The 20,327-nt window shown below is 43.4% G+C and overlaps 1 protein-coding gene across 1 annotated transcript; it reads left to right on the plus strand.

The window, feature by feature from the left end:
* Window positions 1-1,956: 1,956 nt before the first annotated feature.
* LOC135530936 (C-type lectin domain family 4 member F-like) lies at window positions 1,957-15,540 on the plus strand. Its single transcript, XM_064959102.1, has 6 exons — window positions 1,957-2,104; window positions 2,390-2,731; window positions 13,007-13,131; window positions 13,369-13,518; window positions 14,916-15,025; window positions 15,534-15,540. Exons 1-6 carry the CDS (start codon window positions 1,957-1,959, stop codon window positions 15,538-15,540), a joined length of 882 nt encoding a protein of 293 aa, XP_064815174.1.
* The last annotated feature ends 4,787 nt before the right edge of the window (window positions 15,541-20,327 follow it).

Below are 20,327 nucleotides of genomic sequence, written 5' to 3' on the forward strand. Positions count from 1 at the left end.
TACAGCCCGCCAGGATGCTCTCGATTGTGCCTCTGTAGAAGTTTGTGAGTGCTTTTGGTGACAAGCCGAATTTCTTCAGCCTCCTGAGGTTGAAGAGGCGCTGCTGCGCCTTCTTCACGATGCTGTCTGTGTGAGTGGACCAATTCAGTTTGTCTGTGATGTGTATGCCGAGGAACTTAAAACTTGCTACTCTCTCCACTACTGTTCCATCGATGTGGATAGGGGGGTGTTCCCTCTGCTGTTTCCTGAAGTCCACAATCATCTCCTTAGTTTTGTTGACGTTGAGTGTGAGTTATTTTCCTGACACCACACTCCGAGGAGCCCTCACCTCCTCCCTGTAGGCCGTCTCGTCGTTGTTGGTAATCAAGCCTACCACTGTTGTGTCGTCCGCAAACTTGATGATTGAGTTGGAGCGTGCGTGGCCACGCAGTCGTGGGTGAACAGGGAGTACAGGAGAGGGCTCAAAACGCACCGTTGTGGGGCCCCAGTGTTGAGGATCAGCGGGGAGGAGATGTTGTTACCTACCCTCACCACCTGGGGGCGGCCCGTCAGGAAGTCTAGTACCCAGTTGCACAGGGCGGGGTCGAGACCCAGGGTCTCGAGCTTGATGACGAGCTTGGAGGGTACTATGGTGTTGAATGCCGAGCTGTAGTCGATGAACAGCATTCTCACATAGGTATTCCTCTTGTCCAGATGGGTTAGGGCAGTGTGCAGTGTGGTTGAGATTGCATCGTCTGTGGACCTATTTGAGCGGTAAGCAAATTGGAGTGGGTCTAGGGAGTCAGGTAGGGTGGAGGTGATATGGTCCTTGACTAGTCTCTCAAAGCACTTCATGATGACGGAAGTGAGTGCTACGGGGTGGTAGTCGTTTAGCTCAGTTACCTTAGCTTTCTTGGGAACAGGAACGATGGTGGCCCTCTTGAAGCATGTGGGAACAGCAGACTGGTATAGGGATTGATTGAATATGTCCGTAAACACACCAGCCAGCTGGTCTGCGCATGCTCTGAGGGCGCGGCTGGGGATGCCGTCTGGGCCTGCAGCCTTGCGAGGGTTAACACGTTTAAATGTTTTACAGGGTATGATTTATACACTATTCCAATATTCTAATAATGCTGGTTATGGTTGAAACCTTTTCTTTGTTATGACTGAGATATGAGAGGCCTGGTAGGTTTATAGAGTTATATTCCTTTGTTATGACTGAGATATGAGAGGCCTGGTAGGTTTATAGAGTTATATTCCTTTGTTATGACTGAGATTTGAGAGGCCTGGTAGGTTTATAGAGTTATATTCCTTTGTTATGACTGAGATATGAGAGGCCTGGTAAGGTGATAGGGTTCAATAATATTACGTTAATATGGTGAGGTCTTTCTGGTCTGTAATGGTTACAAATTATAGGAGATAAGGAAAGGGGACAAGGAAAGGAATGGAGAAGATTGAGACTATTGGGATGTGGCCTTGGTGTTTGGGAACATAGCTGCTGACTGTTCTATTTTATGTTGGAGTCCAGCCACTGTACAGAAACTGTAGCACCTAATTCAGCAGACGTATCTGTAGAGGGATGTGAGGTTGCACAGAGAAATGGAGGTCACATTCTAATACAGACACACGCGCACGCACACAAACACACACACACACACACACACACACACACACACACACACACGCACACAGACACACACACACGCACACAGACACACACACACACACGCTGAGACCCTTCCCAGTTTTTGCAGTGTGTCTGGGGCTGCTGTGTGTTTTAATGGCTGGGATCGTTGGTCCGTCTGTCTACTGTAAGTTGGTGTCCAAATTCATAGCTTATCACCTAGTTGTAAGAAGTGCTGGTGATTAGAACTATTCACCTGTTGTTTTACCTAGTAACTATGTTGCATCCTAGTAACTGGTTGCATCACTGCCTGATACGGCAACCGCTTGATCTCCGACCGCAAGGCACTACAGATGGTAGTGCATACGGCCCAGTACAGCACCGGGGCTAAGCTGCCTGCCATCCAGGACCTCTACACCAGGCGGTGTCAAAGGAAGGCCCTAAAACTTGTCAAAGACCCCGACCATCCAATTCAGAGACTGTTCTCTTTGCTACCGCATGGCAAGCAGTACCGGAGCAGCAAGTCTAGGACCAAAAGGCTTCTCACCAGCTTTTATCGCCAACATATAAGGCTCCTGAACAGGCAATCAAATGGCTGCCCAGACTATTTGCATTGAGTCCTGATACAGACCAGATACAAAAGCCTGACTAAAGCGAGAGACCAGCTACAGACCAGAAACAACACCCTGACTAAAGAGAGAGACCAGCAACCAACCAGTAGTAACACCTTAACTAAAGAGAGAGACCAGCTACATGCCAGTAGTAACACCCTGACAAAATAGAAAGACCAGCTACAGACCAGATACAACACACTGACTAAAGAGAGATTCCAACTACAGACCAGTTACAACACCCTAACTAAAGAGAGAGACCAGCTACAGACCAGTAGTAAGACCCTGACTAAAGAGAGAGACCAGCTACAGACCAGTTACAACAACCTGAATGAAGAGAGAGACCAGCTACAGACCAGTAGTAAGACCCTGACTAAAGAGAGAGACCAGCTACAGACCAGTTACAACAACCTGAATGAAGAGAGAGACCAGCTACAGACCAGTAGTAAGACCCTGACTAAAGAGAGAGACCAGCTACAGACCAGTTACAACAACCTGAATGAAGAGAGAGAACAAGGTGAGAAAGAGGGGAAGGGCTGATGGGAGTGAGATAATTTGATGATGGCACTGATATTTCATTTATAAATATCGTGTTTGAGAAGGCAAAACCCTTTTGATCAGTTACTTGTACAGCTGCCACTGCTATCTTGATTTCCTTGTTTCTCCCATCTGCCCCCCCCCCCCTCTTCTCTGAGCAGACAGGCCTGTAGCCCCACTAAATCCAAACTCCACACAGACATAGTGTGGATATGCTGCTGGAGAGCCAGTATTCATGTGTACAATGTCTCTCATTCACTTTCACTTGTAAATCTAAACTCACCAAAAAATGACATTTGCAAGCTCGAACCTATATACAGTGCCTTCGGAAAGTATTCAGACCCCTTGATTATTTTAAAGACGTTTAACCTCTTGAAGCTAGGGGGCACTATTTTTATGTTTGGAAAAATAACATTCCCAAAGTAAATGTCCTATTTCTCAGGACCAGATGCTAGAATATGCATATATTAGGATAGAAAACACTCCAAAGTTTCCAAAACTGTCAAAATATTGTCTGTGAGTATAACAGAACTGATATTGCAGGCGAAACCCTGTGGAAATTCCAATCAGGAAGTGTCTCTTATTTTGAAACCCTTCTGTTCCTATGCATGCCTATCCTCCATTTAAAGGGATTCCCTTTCTCTGGCTTCCCTACGGTGTAAACAGTCTTTAGACATAGTTTCAGGCTTTTATTTTGAAAAATGAGCGTGAAAGATCACATTGCGTAAGTGGATAGGTGGGGGCTCTCAGAGTGAGTTACTATACTACAGAGTAAAGCCGCCATTGTTCCTCCCGCTGTTATTGAAAAACCTACACAATCGGTTGATATATTATCAAACATATATTTTAAAAACTACCTGAGGAATGATTATAAAAAACGTTTGACATGTTTCTTTGGACATTTTGAAGACTATTTGGAATTTCCGTCTTTGAAAAACATGATTTCACTTTGTCACTGTGGGCTATTTTGTGGGTGAGAGAAAAATAAATTCAATCCATTTTCAATTCAGGCTGTAAGTATAAATACTTTCTCTGTCCTCACCTCCTTCTCAAAACACATTGGAGAATACAAGCCTTGAATACACCTTTACATACTGGGTCATAGTAGTTGGTAGGTCACACCATTCGGACACCACAGACGTTTTCATGGGAAGACCGATTTTCAGGATGTCTCCTGGTCTGACAAACAATGCTTTAGCTCTGCCACCTTCCACCACAGATGAGGAAGGGGCAGATGTGGTGGATTGAGACGCAGCCAATGCAAAAAGTGATGCATTTTGATGTTTTTTTATTATGTTACATAGATAGAAACACTGGTTCATAAATAGACTCTCAGGCCTAATGGACAGCCTAATGGTCGAGGAGTGGAGAACTGTGTGTTGTCAACTCACACATCATCAGGCCAAGCAACATGGCATGACTATCCGTGTTCATTTAACAGCTACTGGATCTGTGAGAAATAGTTTCTCTCTCTCTCTCTCTCTCTATCTCTCTCTGTCTCTCGTCGGAGTGCATGCTGGGAGTGAGTCGTCAAGCAGGAGTGATTGTGAGAGCGAATGGAATTTTTATATATATATATATATATATATATATATATTGATTAGTTTAGTTGTTTTAAGGGTATCTTGTTTAATTATCACTAAGCACGTATAGGGGTGGTGGGATCTTTGAGGTTGGTTTTTCGCGAGGGCACAACCAGCGGGTGGGGCTGGTTGTAATGGCCACTCGCAGAAGTGTAGAGTTTGAAAAACTTAGTCGGAGGCATGGAGTAAAGATTCCTGCTGCGGCCGGGTGTTCAGTGGAAGAATGTAGCTTGGCTGTGGGTGCTATCATTGGGTATGATAGCATCAAATCAGCCTCAAGGATGAATAGCGCTGTAGTGATATTCTTAGATTCAATTGAAAAGGTGAATAAGATAGTTGAGAGGGGTGTTGGGTTGCGGGAGACACAGATGCCGGTATTTCCGCTTATGAATCCGGCGAAGAAAGTTTTACTTTCTAACGTGCCACCATTTGTTAGAGATTAAATGTTGGAGCGAGAGTTCTCGCCATGGTCAAATTGTATCTACAATAAAGAAGGTTCTTTTTGGATGCAAATATCCGTTGTTGAAACATGTCGTGTCTCATAGGAGACAAGTGCATATGATTTTAAAAAGGACGGAGATGAACTGAATTTAGCGTTCAGTTTTAAGATTGATGGATTTGATTATGTCTTCTATGCATCTACTGAATCAATGACATGCTTTGGCTGTGGAAGAGAGGGCATTTGGTGCGTAGTTGTCCCGAGAATGAGCGCGCTGAGCCTGGTAATAGCTCTAGTGCTGGTGCAACTAACGCACCACCGCGAAGGGATGAACATGCGAAAGGTGCAGGGGAAGGGAGAAGGTGGGCAGATGTGGTTGGAAAAGTAGGAGAGGAAGGCATTGTGGATACGGGGGCAATTGTGGTAGATCAGAACAAAGAGGGAGGGAAACAGTAGGTGAGATTGCGACTGCAGTCGCTGAGGTGGTGCTGGAAAATGAAATTGGAGGTCAAGAGGAGATTGAAATAACGGAAAAGGAAGCGGATGTTTTCAAAATACCGAGGAGTAAAAGGAAGAATTTAGGGGGTGGTGAAGGGTCTAATTCTAAGAGACAGGTAGAGATGGATAAATCAGTTGAAGATGAACAAGTTGTAGAGATGGTGGAGTATTCTTCTGGGGAGGATAGCGAGAGTGAGTCATCTGAAGCGTCACAACAATATAGCGAGATAAATGGGGTGGAAGGGAGGTATGGGATTGAGAAGATACGTCAATTTCTGAAGTTGACAAAAGGGAAGAAATATATGCAGGATTATAATGTAACTGATTTTTTCCCTGGACGTGAATTGTTTATTGAATCAGCAAAGTTTCTGATGTCAAAAATTACAGGGGGAGGTTTGAAAAGCCCTGAAATTGCTAGACTCAAGAAAGTGGTCACGAGAGTGATAAGTGATGTAAATTCTAAAGAAACTGAAAGAGTTCAGTTGCAGTTTTAACTCTGTAAAGAGATGTGGTGGCTGTATCTTCCTCTGTATATTTTTTTCATCCATGAGCAGTTTTAAGATTTCTTCTTTAAACATAAATGGGGCAAGAGATGGTAAAAAAAGAGCCATGGCGTATGAGTTAATTAGGGGAAAGGGAAGTGACATACATTTTCTACAAGAAATGCATAGTAATATGTAAAATGAAGTTATGTGGCAACAGGAGTGGGGGGGACAGTGGTGTGTAGTCATAAAAACTCAAAAAGTGGGGGTGTGGCTATCTTGTTCTCAAAAGGGGTTTTGATTTGTCACATGAGGTTGAAGAGGTAGTTGAGGGGAGGTTGTTAAAAGTTAGAGCCAGGTATGAAAACATCACTATGTGCCTGATAAATGTATATGCCCCAGTGGTGACAGTTGAGAGGGGATGTTTTTAGAGACATTATCAAATACCATTGAGAAATGTAACAAAGAAGATTATTTATTTATTGCTGGGGATTTTAACTGCACAGTTAGCGATTTAGATAGAAATCACCAAGAACCTCATATAGCCTCAAAGACTTTTTTAAAACGCCTCATTGTAACAAATAAACTGTGTGATATTTGGCGGAGTCAACATGGAGGAACAAGGCAGTACACCTGGGCGCATGTGAGAGAGAACATCATCTCTATGGCCAGGTTAGATAGGTTTTATTGTTTTGAGCATCAATCTCAGGTCTGTAAATCGAGTGTGATAACCCCAGTGGGATTTTAATATAACTTTATTGAGTGATGCTCACTTCAGGAATTGTTTCAGTTTTTTCTGGGAGAGGTGGAGGTCTCAAAAGGCCAGTTTTGTATCCCTTCAACAGTGGTGGGACATAGGGAAAATCCAGATTCAACAATTCTGTAATCAATACACGATGAACGTCACCAGAGATATCACCAGATCAATGAAAGCCCTAGAGTTTGAAATAGTGGAACTCATGACGTTGGTTGAGACCACAGGAGATCGAGGCCATACTCAGGCCCTCAAGAGGAAAAAAGCTGCATTGGCAGACCTGCTGGGTATCAGAGCACAGGGGGCATTGGTGAGAAGTAAGTTTCAGGGAATATCTGAAATGGATGCCTCATCCAAATTTTTCTTTCGTTTAGAGAAAAAGAATGGACAAAGAAAAATTAATCATTGTCTCAAATCAGCTGTTGGACAAGAGCTCTCTAGCCCTAGTGAAATTAGAAAGAGGGCAGTAGAGTTCTATGCTGAGCTCTACAAGTGTGAGTACAAAGAGGATAAAACAGTGACACAGCAGTTCTTTGATGGGCTCCCAAAGGTGGCTGCAGAAGCTCAGGTTTAGCTTGAGCAACCATTGTCTTTGCAGGATTTATACACTGCATTAAAAGGCATGGAAAATGGAAGGGCGCCAGGCATTGATGGGCTTCCCATTGACTTTTTAAAGTCTTTGGGCTATGTTGGGAGAGGATTGGTTAGAAGTAGTTAATGATAGTTTAACCGGAGGGTTACTACCAATAAGCTTCAGAAGGGCTGTCCTCACCCTACTGCCCAAAAAGGGTGACCCGAGGGAGGTGAAGAACTGGAGGCCGGTGGCTTTATTGTGCACTGATTATAAGATATTGTCAAAGGCTTTGTCCAACAGGCTGAGGAAGGTGATGGGGCAAATCATACATACGGACCAGTCCTACTGTGTTCCTGGCAGGCAGATAGGGGATAACATTTCTCTGATTCGTGATTTTTTGGACGTCTCTAGGGCTATTGGGTTGGATGCTGGTCTAATTTCAATTGATCAGGAAAAGGCATTTGACCGAGTTGAACATCAATATTTATGGCACACGTTTGAGGCGTTTGGGTTCAGCTCTGGTTTTATTGCCATGATAAAGGTGATATATGGTGACATTGAAAGTGTATTGAAAGTTAACGGTGGTTTGAGTGCTCCTTTTAAAGTGTGTAGAGGTATTAGGCAGGGATGTTCTTTGTCAGGAATGTTATATGCCATTGCTATAGAGCCACTACTAAATAGCATTAGAAGTCGCATTGCAGGGGTGTGCCTTTCAGAGGATATTCCTCCTATTCGTCTCTCAGCCTATGCTGATGATGTAGTTGTGTTAGTGAAAAATCAAGCGGAGGTGGATAGTTTGAGTCTAATGGTTGATCGTTTTAGGGGAATATCCTCTGCAAAGGTAAATTGGGAAAAGAGTTGTGCTTTACAGATTGGAGAATGGTCTGGAGGGATCATGGATTTGCCAGGGGGGCTAGAATGGTGTAAGGGAGGTTTTAAGTATCTTGGAGTGTACCTAGGAGATGAGGGGACTATGGAAAAAAATTGGAGTGGGGTGGTTGAAATGGTGGAAGGGAGGATGAGGAGATGGCATTGGTTACTATCTCGTATGTCATATAGCGGGCTCACTATTATAGTTAACAATGGGATTGCCTCTGCACTGTGGCATCGGTTGTCAGTTTTAGAACCACCATCTGGCCTTCTGGCTAAGATACAGGCAATTATTGTGGATTTCTTTTGGGATACATATCACTGGGTTCCACAAAGTGTTTTGTATTTGTCAAAAGAGGAGGGGGGACAAGGTCTGGTACATCTGGCTAGTAGGGCTGCTGCTTTCCGGTTTCAGTTTATTCAAAGGTTGTTTATGGAACGGAGAATGTGGTGTGGAGAGGGTGGCAGGTTTTGTATTACAGCGGGTTGGAGGATTAGGTTTAAAGAAGGCTTTATTTCTGGTTGATAGATTTCTAGAGAGGGAGTACCTCCGTTCTACAGAGGCCTTCTCAGAGTGTGGAGCATAATGAAGGTGTCCAGACGAACTTCAGCGGAGTCAGTGCATTGGCTGTTGGAGGAACCTCTGGTGTATGGGGCAAGACTAGATTGTACAACTGCAGCTGTTCCACATTTCTCCAAGATTCTGGTGAAGGGGAAAATCATCACCTTAAAAGAGTTAATGGCCATGGCTGGGCCCGCCTTAATATCCGTGTTCATTTAACAGCTACTGGATCTGTGATGGATGTCCTTTTTGTAATATAAGAGAAACCATTTTTCACTGTTTTTTGGAGTGTGAGAGGATTAAACCTCTATTGGAAATGTTGGAATCTTTGTTTAAAGCTGTAGGGGAGTTTTTCAATAACACTGTTTTTATTTTGGGGTTTCAATATAGTAAACAACAGAAAAGAAAATGTCAAATGTTAAATTTTATTTTGGGACAAGCTAAGATGTCAATTTTTCTGAGTAGGAAACATAAGATAGAAACGGGATATGGGCAGGATGTAAGATGTGTTTTTAAAGGATTAGTGAAAGCAAGAATAAAAGTAGATTTTGAGTTCTTTTCAGCTGTAAAAGATCTCCTATTATTTGAGGTGAAGTGGGCCTACGAAGGAGCGCTTTGTTTTGTAGAGGAGGGGAAATTAGTTTTTGCTGATGAAATAAGTTGAATGTATATGTTATGTATTTATTTTTGTTTAGGAATTACATTTGTTGTTTCATTTCTAAAAAGGCAGTGTGTCATTATTTATGTTAACACTTGAGTAAAAAATAAAGGTTTTAAAAAATCTCTCCCTCTCCCTCTCCCTCTCCCTCTCCCTCTCCCTCTCTCCCTCTCTCCCTCTCTCCCTCTCTCCCTCTCTCCCTCTCTGGGTGATGTTGCCACCTAGTGGTTAAAGTGAGAGATTAACTCACCATAGAGGTATTACAGACATGCCCATGGGCTTTTCTCAACTCATCCTTCCTTGACTCCTCCTTGCATCCTCATGGTCTCTTCGCTTCCTTCTAAAAATGCATTGTATAATATTGGCCAATTTGAAGGAATGTGGACTTTTTCCTCTATTAGGGAGGGAGAAGATGGGAGTAGAAGAGAGGAGACAGGAGAAAAGGAGACAGGAGACTGGAGATGGGAGGAGAGGAGACGGGAGAAGAGGAGACGGGAGAAGAGGAGACGGGAGAAGAGGAGACGGGGAAGAGGAGACGGGGAAGAAGAGACGGGAGAAGAGGAGACGGGAGAAGAGGAGACGTGAGGAGACAGGAGATGCGAGAAGAGGAGACCGGAGAAGAGGAGACGGGAGAAGAGGAGACGGGTGAAGAGGAGACGGGAGAAGAGGAGACGGGAGAAGAGGAGACGGGAGAAGAGGAGACTGGAGGAGACAGGAGATGGGAGAAGAGGAGATGGGAGAAGAGGAGACTGGAGAAGACAGGAGATGGGAGAAGAGTAGATGGGAGAAGAGGAGACCGGAGAAGAGGAGACGGGAGAAGAGGAGACGGGTGAAGAGGAGACGGGAGAAGAGGAGACGGGAGGAGACAGGAGATGGGAGAAGAGGAGATGGGAGAAGAGGAGATGGGAGAAGAGGAGATGGGAGAAGAGGAGACGGGAGAAGAGGAGATGGGAGAAGAGGAGACGGGAGAAGAGGAGACGGGAGAAGAGGAGACGGGAGAAGAGGAGACGGGAGAAGAGGAGACGGGAGGAGACAGGAGACGGGAGGAGACAGGAGACGGGAGAAGAGGAGACGGGAGGAGACAGGAGACGGGAGAAGAGGAGACGGGAGGAGACAGGAGACGGGAGAAGAGGAGACGGGAGAAGAGGAGATGGGAGGAGACAGGAGATGGGAGAAGAGGAGACGGGAGAAGAGGAGATGGGAGAAGAGGAGACGGGAGAAGAGGAGATGGGAGAAGAGGAGACGGGAGAAGAGGAGATGGGAGAAGAGGAGACGGGAGAAGAGGAGACGGGAGAAGAGGAGACGGGAGGAGACAGGAGACGGGAGAAGAGGAGACGGCAGAAGAGGAGATGGGAGGAGATGAGAAAGGAGCCTTAGTGTCAGAGAGAGACAGAGGAGGAATATAAAATAAAATTAAGAGAATATCAGAAGAGAGAAAAAACAAGACACATGATTGTTCTGTTTAGATTTAGAGGAGAGTATGTAGACAAACTGTACTCTGGAAAATGATTCTTCATTCTTTTTTAGCAACATGTCATGTGATTTATCATAGGCTTATGCTTGGTAAAAAAAAGAAAAGGTGGGAGCAGTTATTAACCTATGCTTATTTATCACTTCAATAAGAATAACAAAGTCACAGATTAATAAATAAAGGAACAAAGTCCTTCAACAAGGTCTTCCAGCTTACTGATTGAACGTGATTAGATAGTTAAAATTGTGTCACCTGCAGTTGGACACAGAAAGGGCAAAACAGAATTGAGAGGACATATGCATGCAGCACACACACACACGCACGCGCACGCGCACACGTAACGTTCCCCTTTTAAAGATGTAGACATGGATTTCCCCCACCACCTCTGAATACCTCTTCACACTGATGTCACAGACAGACTACATAGACAGAAAGAAAGCACCTTACATGGCCATCGATGACCGGTGACAGAGTACAAGCCATAATGTGACTTCCTTATGAATGACAGCCCAAAGTGATAGGCTGAAAGGCTGCACTCGTCACCACTTGTTGTCATGCAACTACCCTGTTATATCGCTGTTTAGATTATCCTGTCAGGTCTACCAACTTCCTGCTTAAAGGTGATTGGATACTTAAAACCTTCTATCAACTGCAGTGGATATCAGAGAGGTACCTGGTGGAGACGCATATCAGACCAACTACCAACTACTTGTCAGAGAAGTTTGAAATATAGTAGATATTACCTTTAGGAGTCATTTGGAAAGGTAACTATACAGTTAGTTAAGATGGATGACTACGTCAATGAAGAGGTTATTGAAGAAAAACAAGTTACTTTGCAAAACAAGAACAGAGCAAAGAAAAGAACAAAGACTGAAACACATTGCTCAGGTAAAAACTAGGGAAGCTCTCTATCTCACACATAACGTACACAGACAAAGACTTGACACATGAACAAAAGCACAAGAAAAATGCTAACTGATAGCAACTTATAGTATTAACTGTGTTTTGAGGCTTTACATGCAGTTTTTTTACAATATTGTTTAGAAACAAGTAATTTAAAAGGTTATATGTTGGGTTATGATGGGGAATGACTGTTGGGTTATGATGGGGAATGACTGTTGGGTTATGATGGGGAATGACTGTTGGGTTATGATGGGGAATGACTGTTGGGTTATGATGGGAAATGACTGTTGGGTTATGATGGGGAATGACTGTTGGGTTATGATGGGGAATGACTGTTGGGTTATGATGGGGAATGACTGTTGGGTTATGATGGGGAATGACTGTTGGGTTATGATGGGGAATGACTGTTGGGTTATGATGGGGAATGACTGTTGGGTTATGATGGGGAATGACTGTTGAAATAGGATCATGAGGCTTTCATAAGTTACCATTTTTAAGACTGGATTGTTAGACTTTATGTCATAAAACAGCTGTGAGAAACAATCATATTGTGACTGATTATGCAACACCCCTACCCTCTTATACGTGTGTGTGTGTGTGTGTGTGTGTGTGTGTGTGTGTGTGTGTGTGTGTGTGTGTGTGTGTGTGTGTGTGTGTGTGTGTGTGTGTGTGTGTGTGTGTGTGTGTGTGTGTGTGTGTGTGTGTGTGTGTGTGTGTGTGTGTTCTCACATCAGTGTGTATCTCCTCAGGACCTGGGGATTCAGAGAGAAGACTCTACAGGATGGTTGCTGTGAGCTTTGGGATGCTGTGTGTTCTACAAGTCACTCTCAACATCTCCCTGAGACTAGTCTGTGAGTGTATTCTTGTCTAATCATCACACTATATCAGACTTTCACAAGGTCACAACTTCCCTAAGTTCATCCTCTGTTAAACATGTTTAAGGAACTTGCAATCCACAACCAAGATATTGATATCTTTTTCAGCAGGCTATAAAGACCAGTGTTTCTCAATACTGGTCCAGGGGAACCAAAGGGGGCACATTTTTATTTTTGTCATAGCAGCACACAGCTGATTCAAGCTATCAACTCATCATCATGTTTTGAGGATTTGAATTAGGTGTGTAATGCTAAGGTCAAAAAACAAAAATGTGCACCGCTTCTCGAATGCGACCCCCAGCTGTTCCATGTGTATTTCAGGGCTAGCACCTGATTCCAATTGTCAAGTAGTCATAAAGCCTTTGAATAGGTGAAATTACCTAGTTTAGAGCTACAACAACATGTTGATATGCCTGGTGGTCCCCGAGGACTGTGTGTTTTTAATGCCTGTCACTTATAGTAGCCGTAACAAATGATGTTTTCACTAGTAGCTATATGTATCAATCCTTTCCAGATGACATGAGTATCGGAGACTCTAAAAATAAGCATATCTCTCTTCATAAAATGAATATGACTAAAGAGAGAGACCAGCTGCAGATGAGTTACAACGGGTTGACTAAAGAGAGAGACCAGCTGCAGATGAGTTACAACGGGCTGACGAAAGAGAGAGACCAGCTACAGATGAGTTACAAAGGGCTGACTAAAGAGAGAGACGAGTTAGAAAGGGAAAGAGACAACTTTCAGAAGAAGTTTGAAGGCAAGTGAACTGAACTGGAATTCCTTTTGATGTCAATCCTCATCAAAATGGCAAACCTAAAGCCTTGAGAAACTGAAATGGGTTTTCTTCAATCATGTCAACAGTATACAACCTTTAGGTAACACTTTTTGGAAAGCCCCAAGTAATTGTATTTATTTATTTTGTTGTATTTTTCAACAGAGCAAACCTGTTGCTCTAATGGATGGATGAGGTTTGAAGGCAGCTGTTACTACATCTCTACTTTCTACATCTCCACTGTGAAGAACACCTGGGATTATGCCAGACAGGACTGTCTGAGCAGAGGAGCAGACCTGGTTATCATAGAGAGCAAAGATGAACAGGTAAAACAGAGAGATAGAGACTTTTGACTCGTTGTCAAAATGTCCTGTACTGCAGTACATGTTCCATACTCACCTTGCCCTCTAAGGCACAATACAAAAACAACATCACACATCACAATAACCAAAACCTCCCCACTTCTACAACCGTATATCCAACCGATCTTCCCCAGCTATACAGACAGCACCCCCAACACACCATATCTTCTGAAACATCTCCACACTTTGTCCACACTTTTCTCCACACTTTGTATCATTTTATAGAACTCAAATTCCACCCTAAGGGCGCAGAGACCATCCCATTAAATAATAGTAAAGAGTCTGTTATCCCCACCTTTAACCCTGTTCCTCCTTGTTAGGCAAATAGCCAACTTTGCCTGAGCAAACAGTTCAATTCAACAACACACATTTGGCCTTCTCTTTATTTAAATAACTGTACCCCATTATAAACATCCCAACAGTAAAACCCACCCACAACCTCTCACACAGACATTCCAACAGAGATCCCTGCAGTCTCCTGCATAGCAGGCCCAAAAAAGGCTCCATGGCTAGTGTATATAACTTCCCAGGTAGAGGCCATCCTTGTCTAATGCCCCAGCTCACCCAGACTGGCCTACTGAGCCCTCCTCCCACCTTGACCATACATTATGCTCCAGCTTACAACATCCTCACACAGGCCGAAAACATTGACCCAAACCCAAACCCAAACACAGACATCACATTAAACAGATACTCATGGCCCACTCTATCAAAAACCTTCTCTTGATCTCGATAGACCAATTCAAAGTTCACATCAGAACCTCTCGATAAGTCCAACAAGGCCACAGTTTTGTTCATTCTGGAAAAATAATGTATAATTTCTGCTCCTACCTTTTCGCTGACCTCAAGCAGAACTTCCTCCACCTTAATTCCATTCTCAGGAACACAGCTGAACCGATGCCGTAATGACAGCGTCCCCTCCGCGCTCGGCAGTGAAGCCATCGCTCACACCACACCGTTCAAACCCCAGGAAAATAAAACTCTGTCCTATGCCACCCAAACTTTAAGAGAAAAAAAACTGTGGGTAACGCTAAAACAAACAGTGCATTAACCTTCCACCATAGAAAAGAAAAATTCAAAGAAAAGACTAAGGAAATAATCAAGAAAAAGTTGGGACAGAGCCCTCCACACACACAAAATTGCCAGCATGCACTGAGAGAGAGAGAGAGAGAGAGAGAGAGAGAGAGAGAGAGAGAGAGAGAGAGAGAGAGAGAGAGAGAGAGAGAGAGAGAGAGAGAGAGAGAGAGAGAGAGAGAGAGAGAGAGAGAGAGAGAGAGAGAGAGAGAGAGAGAGAGAGAGAGAGAGAGAATATAGTGGTGGAGATATTGTATTAACAATGTTGTTTTCTGTCACAATAATAGGCGTTCATCAATGGGCTTAAATCAGTCAGTCATGTCTGGATTGGTCTGACTGACTCTGTTACTGAGGGGACCTGGAAATGGGTGAACGGCACCCCACTAACCACCCCAAGGTAAGAGACTACTGCTCTATAATAACACTGACCAACCCAAGGTAAGAGATTACTGCTCTTATAACACTGACCACCCCAAGGTAAGAGATTACTGCTCTAATAACACTGACCACCCCAAGGTAAGAGAATACTGCTCTAATAACACTGACCACCCCAAGGTAAGAGAATACTGCTCTAATAACACTGACCACCCCAAGGTAAGAGATTACTGCTCTAGTAACACTGACCACCCCAAGGTAAGAGATTACTGCTCTAATAACACTGTACACACCAAGGTAAGAGAATACTGCTCTATTAACACTGACCACCCCAAGGTAAGAGACTACTGCTCTAATAACACTGATCACGCCAAGGTAAGAGACTACTACTCTAATAACACTGACCACCCCAAGGTAAGAGAATACTGCTCTAATAACACTGATCACGCCAAGGTAAGAGACTCCTGCTCTAATAACACTGATCACAGTGGAAGAAGTAGGACTGATTCTCTGTGTTGTTCATACTCTAGGTTCTGAGAGAGAGGTCAGTCTAACTCTGTGTTGTTCATACTCTGGGTTCTGAGAGAGTGGCCAGTATATTGTTGTTGTTTCTAAAGCAGGTATTGGAGGAGTGGAGAGCCTAATGGTGGTGGCGTGGAGAACTGTGTGGTGGTACCTTACTGGTCATCAGGCCAAGGAGATTGGTGGGACTATCAGTGTTCCAATCGAGAGTACTGGATCTGTGAAAAAGGCCTTTTGTAGGTACTGCTGTTTAAGGAACTCTGAAGACTGATTATATATTTTGGGAAAATAGCACTATGAACGAGACGTTGGAGAGAGAGAGGCACGTACACACGTACACACACACACACACACACACACACACACACACACACACAGAGAAGCATTCACACACAGAAAACAAATGAGGTATTTACACTACCAGTCAAACTTTTGGACACACCTAATCATTCCAGGTTTTTTTTTTCTACATTGTAGAATAATAGTGAAGACATCAAAACTATGAAATAACACATATGGAATCATGTAGCAACCAAATAAGTGTTAAACAAATCGAAATATATTTAATATTTCAGATTTTTCCAAGTAGCCACCTTTCGCCTTGATGACAGCTTTGCACACCCTTGACATTCTCTCAACCAGCTTCATGAGGTAGTCACCTGGAATGCATTTGATAAAAGTGAATTTGTGGAATTTCTTTCCTTCTTAATGCTTTTAGCCAATAGTTTTGTTGTGACAAAGTTGGGGTGGTATGAAGAAGATAGTCTTTTACCAAATAGGGTTAAGTCCATATTATGGCAAGAACAGCTCAAACAAGCAAAGAAAAACGTCAGACCATCATTTCTTTAATACATGAAGGTCAGTCAATCCGGAACATTTCAAGAACTTTGAAAGTTTCTTCAAGTGCAGTCACAAAAACCATCAAGCGCTATGATGAAACTGGCTCTCATGAGGACTGCCACAGGAAAGGAAGACCCAAAGTTACCTCTGCTGCAGTTGAAAAGTTCATTAGAGTTAACTACACCTCAGATTGGAGCCTAAATAAATGCTTCCTAAATAAATGAGTTCAAGTAACAGACACATCCCAACATCAACTGTTCAGAGGAGACTGTGTGAATTAGGCCTTCGTGGTCGAATTTCTGCAAAAAAAACACTACTAAATGACACCAATAATAAGAAGAGACTTGCTTGGGCCAAGAAATACGAGCAATTAATATTAGAATGTGGAAATCTGTCCTTTGGTCTGATGAGTCCAAATTTGAGATTTCTGGTTCCAACCGCAGAGTCTTTGTGAGATGCAGAACAGGTGAACGGATGATCTCTACATGTGTGGTTCCCATCGTGAAGCATGGAGGAGGAGGTGTGATGGTGTGGGGGTGCTTTGTTGGTGACACGGTCAGTGATTTATTTAGAATTCAAGGCACACTTAACCAGCATGGCTACCACAGCATTCTGCAGCGATACACTATCCCATATGGTTTATGCCTAGTGGGACGATAATTTATTTTTATTTTTTAATGTATGTTTTTTAAGGGGTGGATCAGCCTAATTGCGGAAAGATTGTTGCTTCCATCAATGTAATTGTCTGCATCATTTCCAATCCCCCATATATTTTTGGGGTAATTATATATACCACTGCTCAAAAATATAAAGGGAACACTAAAATAACACATCCTAGAACTGAATGAATGAAAAATTCTTATTAAATACTTTTTTCTTTACATAGTTGAATGTGCTGACAACAAAATCACACAAAAATTATCAATGGAAATCAAATTTATCAACCCATGGAGGTCTGGATTTGGAGTCACACTCAAAATCAAAGTGGAAAACCACACTACAGGCTGATCCAACTTTGATGTAATGTCCTTAAAACAAGTCAAAATGAGGCTCAGTAGTGTGTGTGGCCTCCACATGCCAGTATGACCTCCCTACAACATCTGGGCATGCTCCTGATGAGGTGGCGGATGGTCTCCTGAGGGATCTCCTCTCAGACCTGGACTAAAGCATTCGCCAACTCCTGGACAGTCAGTGGTGCAACGTGGCGTTGGTGGATGGAGCGAGACATGATGTCCCAGATGTGCTCAATTGGATTCAGGTCTGGGGAACGGGCGGGCCAGTCCAAAGCATCAATGCCTTCCTCTTGCAGGAACTGCTGACACACTCCAGCCACATGAGGTCTAGCATTGTCTTGCAGTAGGAGGAACCCTGGGCCAACCACACCAGCATATGGTCTCACAAGGGGTCTGAGGATCTCATCTCGGTACCTAATGGCAGTCAGGGGGCTGTGCGGGCCCCCAAAGAAATGCCACCCCACACCATGACTGACCCACTGCCAAACAGGTCATGCTGGAGGATGTTGCAGTTAGCAGAACGTTCTCCACGGCGTCTCCAGACTGTCACGTCCGTCACATGTGCTCAGTGTGAACCAACTTTCATCTGTGAAGAGCACAGGGCGCCAGTGGCGAATTTGCCAATCTTGGTGTTCTCTGGCAAATGCCAAACATCCTGCACGGTGTGGGGCTGTAAGCACAACCCCCACCTGTGGACGTCGGACCCTCATACCACCCTCATGGAGTCTATTTCTGACCGTTTGAGCAGACACATGCACATTTGTGGCCTGCTGGAGGTCATTTTGCAGGGCTCTGGCAGTGCTCCTCCTTGCACAAATGCGGAGGTAGCGGTCCTGCTGCTGGGTTGTTGCCCTCCTACGGCCTCCTCCACGTCTCCTGATGTATTGGCCTGTCTCCTGGTAGTGCCTCCTTGCTCTGGACACTACGCTGACAGACACAGCAAACCTTCTTTCCACATCTCGCATTGATGTGCCATCCTGGATGAGCTGCACTACCTGAGCCACTTGTGTGGGTTGTAGACTCCATCTCATGCTACCACTAGAGTGAAAGCACCGCCAGCATTCAAAAGTGACCAAAACATCAGTCAGAAAGCATAGAAACTGAGAAGTGGTCTGTGGTCCCCACCTGCAGAACCACTCCTTTGTTGGGGTGTCTTGCTAAATGCCTATAATTTCCACCTGTTGTCTATTCCATTTGCACAACAGCATGTGAAATGTATTTTCCATCAGTGTTGCTTCCTCAGTGGACAGTTTGGTTTCACAGAAGTGTGATTGACTTGGAGTTACATTGTGTTGTTTAGGTGTTCCCTTTATTTTTTTGAGCAGTGTATATGTACCTACACATGCCTATATAGATAAACACTTAGGCTTCTATCTTTAGTTTATACATCTTATACACCTTTTACAGACACAATCTATCTTACCATTGTTATATTTTGTTTGTTTTTAGTCCTTCCTCTATTTCTGATGTCCATCCAGTTTGATTTCTATTTGTAACTGTGCTATTTCACAAAATGTCTGAACCTAAACACATTTTGTTTTAGTCTGTATGTCAATTAAGGCTACTCTCAGAACGGTGTTCTCCTTTTTAAGTTCATTCACTTTGGTTTCAATCTTATTGACTGTCCCTTTTAACTTGTGTGTCTCCTTCTCCAATGCCGCAGCTTTTTCATCACTCATCTCGAGGCTTGCCTTCAACTATTTTATATCCTTAATGACTAATTCAAGTATACCCAGTTTGTCATTTATTGATTTGAACGGATCGGTTTCGACCTTTACCATTCCCGGTGGTGAAAATATTAAATCGTCTGTGTCTGTAGAAGAGTCACCTTTCCGTTTTGGAATCGGTTCCCCTGTCTTACTCTTCGTCATGTTTGTTGTTGCTTGTTTTCCTAATATTTGTCGATAAATGTCTCTAGTCTTAAGATTTGTATAGTATTATTATCCAGATTGAAGGTTATCACCCACCAGATTGAGTAGTGCTAATATTTAGTCTAACTTGTAATATTCAATATGACGTTTTTATCTTGAGGTGCTCTACATAACTACGTTCAGTCCGTCATTACATTATTATTATTCTCAGTCCCGCCTTCCTATCATTTGTTTAGGACAATGATCCAACACACCTCCGGGCTGTAAGGGCTATTTGATCAAGAAGGAGAGTCATGGAGTGCTGCATCAGATGACCTGGCCTCCACAGTCACTTGACCTCAACCCAGTTGAGATGGTTTTGGATGAGTTGGACCACAGAGTGAAGGAAAAGCAGTCAACAAGTGCTCAGCCTATGTGGGAACTCATTCAAGTAGGTTGGAAAAGCATTCCAGGTGAATCTGGTTGAGAGAATACCAAGAGTGTGCAAAGCTGTCATCAATGCAATGGTTGGCTGCTTTGAAGAATATAAATATATTTTGATTTGTTTAACACTTTTTTGGTTACTACATGATTCCATATATGTTATTTCATAGTTTTGATATCTTCACTATTATTCTAAAATGTAGAAAATAGTAAAAATAAAGAAAAACCCTTGAATGAGTAGGTGTGTCCAAACTTTGACTGGTACTGTATATCACGTAATAGCTGTTGTCAATGTTAAGATTTATAGTTCATTATATAGCATTGCATGTAGGCTCTACACAAATATCTCTCTCTCTACCTCTAACTCTCCATTGATGGCTGGATCCATGAATGGTTAAGTGATGATCCCACCTAGTGGTTAAAGTGAGAGATGAACTCACCATGAACAACATAGAGGTGAAACTTTGGTATTACACACTTGTCTATGGGTTTTTTCTCAATTCATCCTTCCTTGGTTTATCCTCACATCCTCTCTACTCCTTCTCAAAACACATTGGATAATTACAATCCTCGGGGAGGGACCTTGGACCTTCTCCTCTAATAGGGTTGAGCAGAAGGAGAGAAGAGGAATCAAGGAAAGACTATTGAGATAGAG

Source organism: Oncorhynchus masou, unplaced genomic scaffold (genome assembly GCF_036934945.1).
Source record: "Oncorhynchus masou masou isolate Uvic2021 unplaced genomic scaffold, UVic_Omas_1.1 unplaced_scaffold_1463, whole genome shotgun sequence".
Classification (NCBI taxonomy): domain Eukaryota; kingdom Metazoa; phylum Chordata; class Actinopteri; order Salmoniformes; family Salmonidae; genus Oncorhynchus; species Oncorhynchus masou.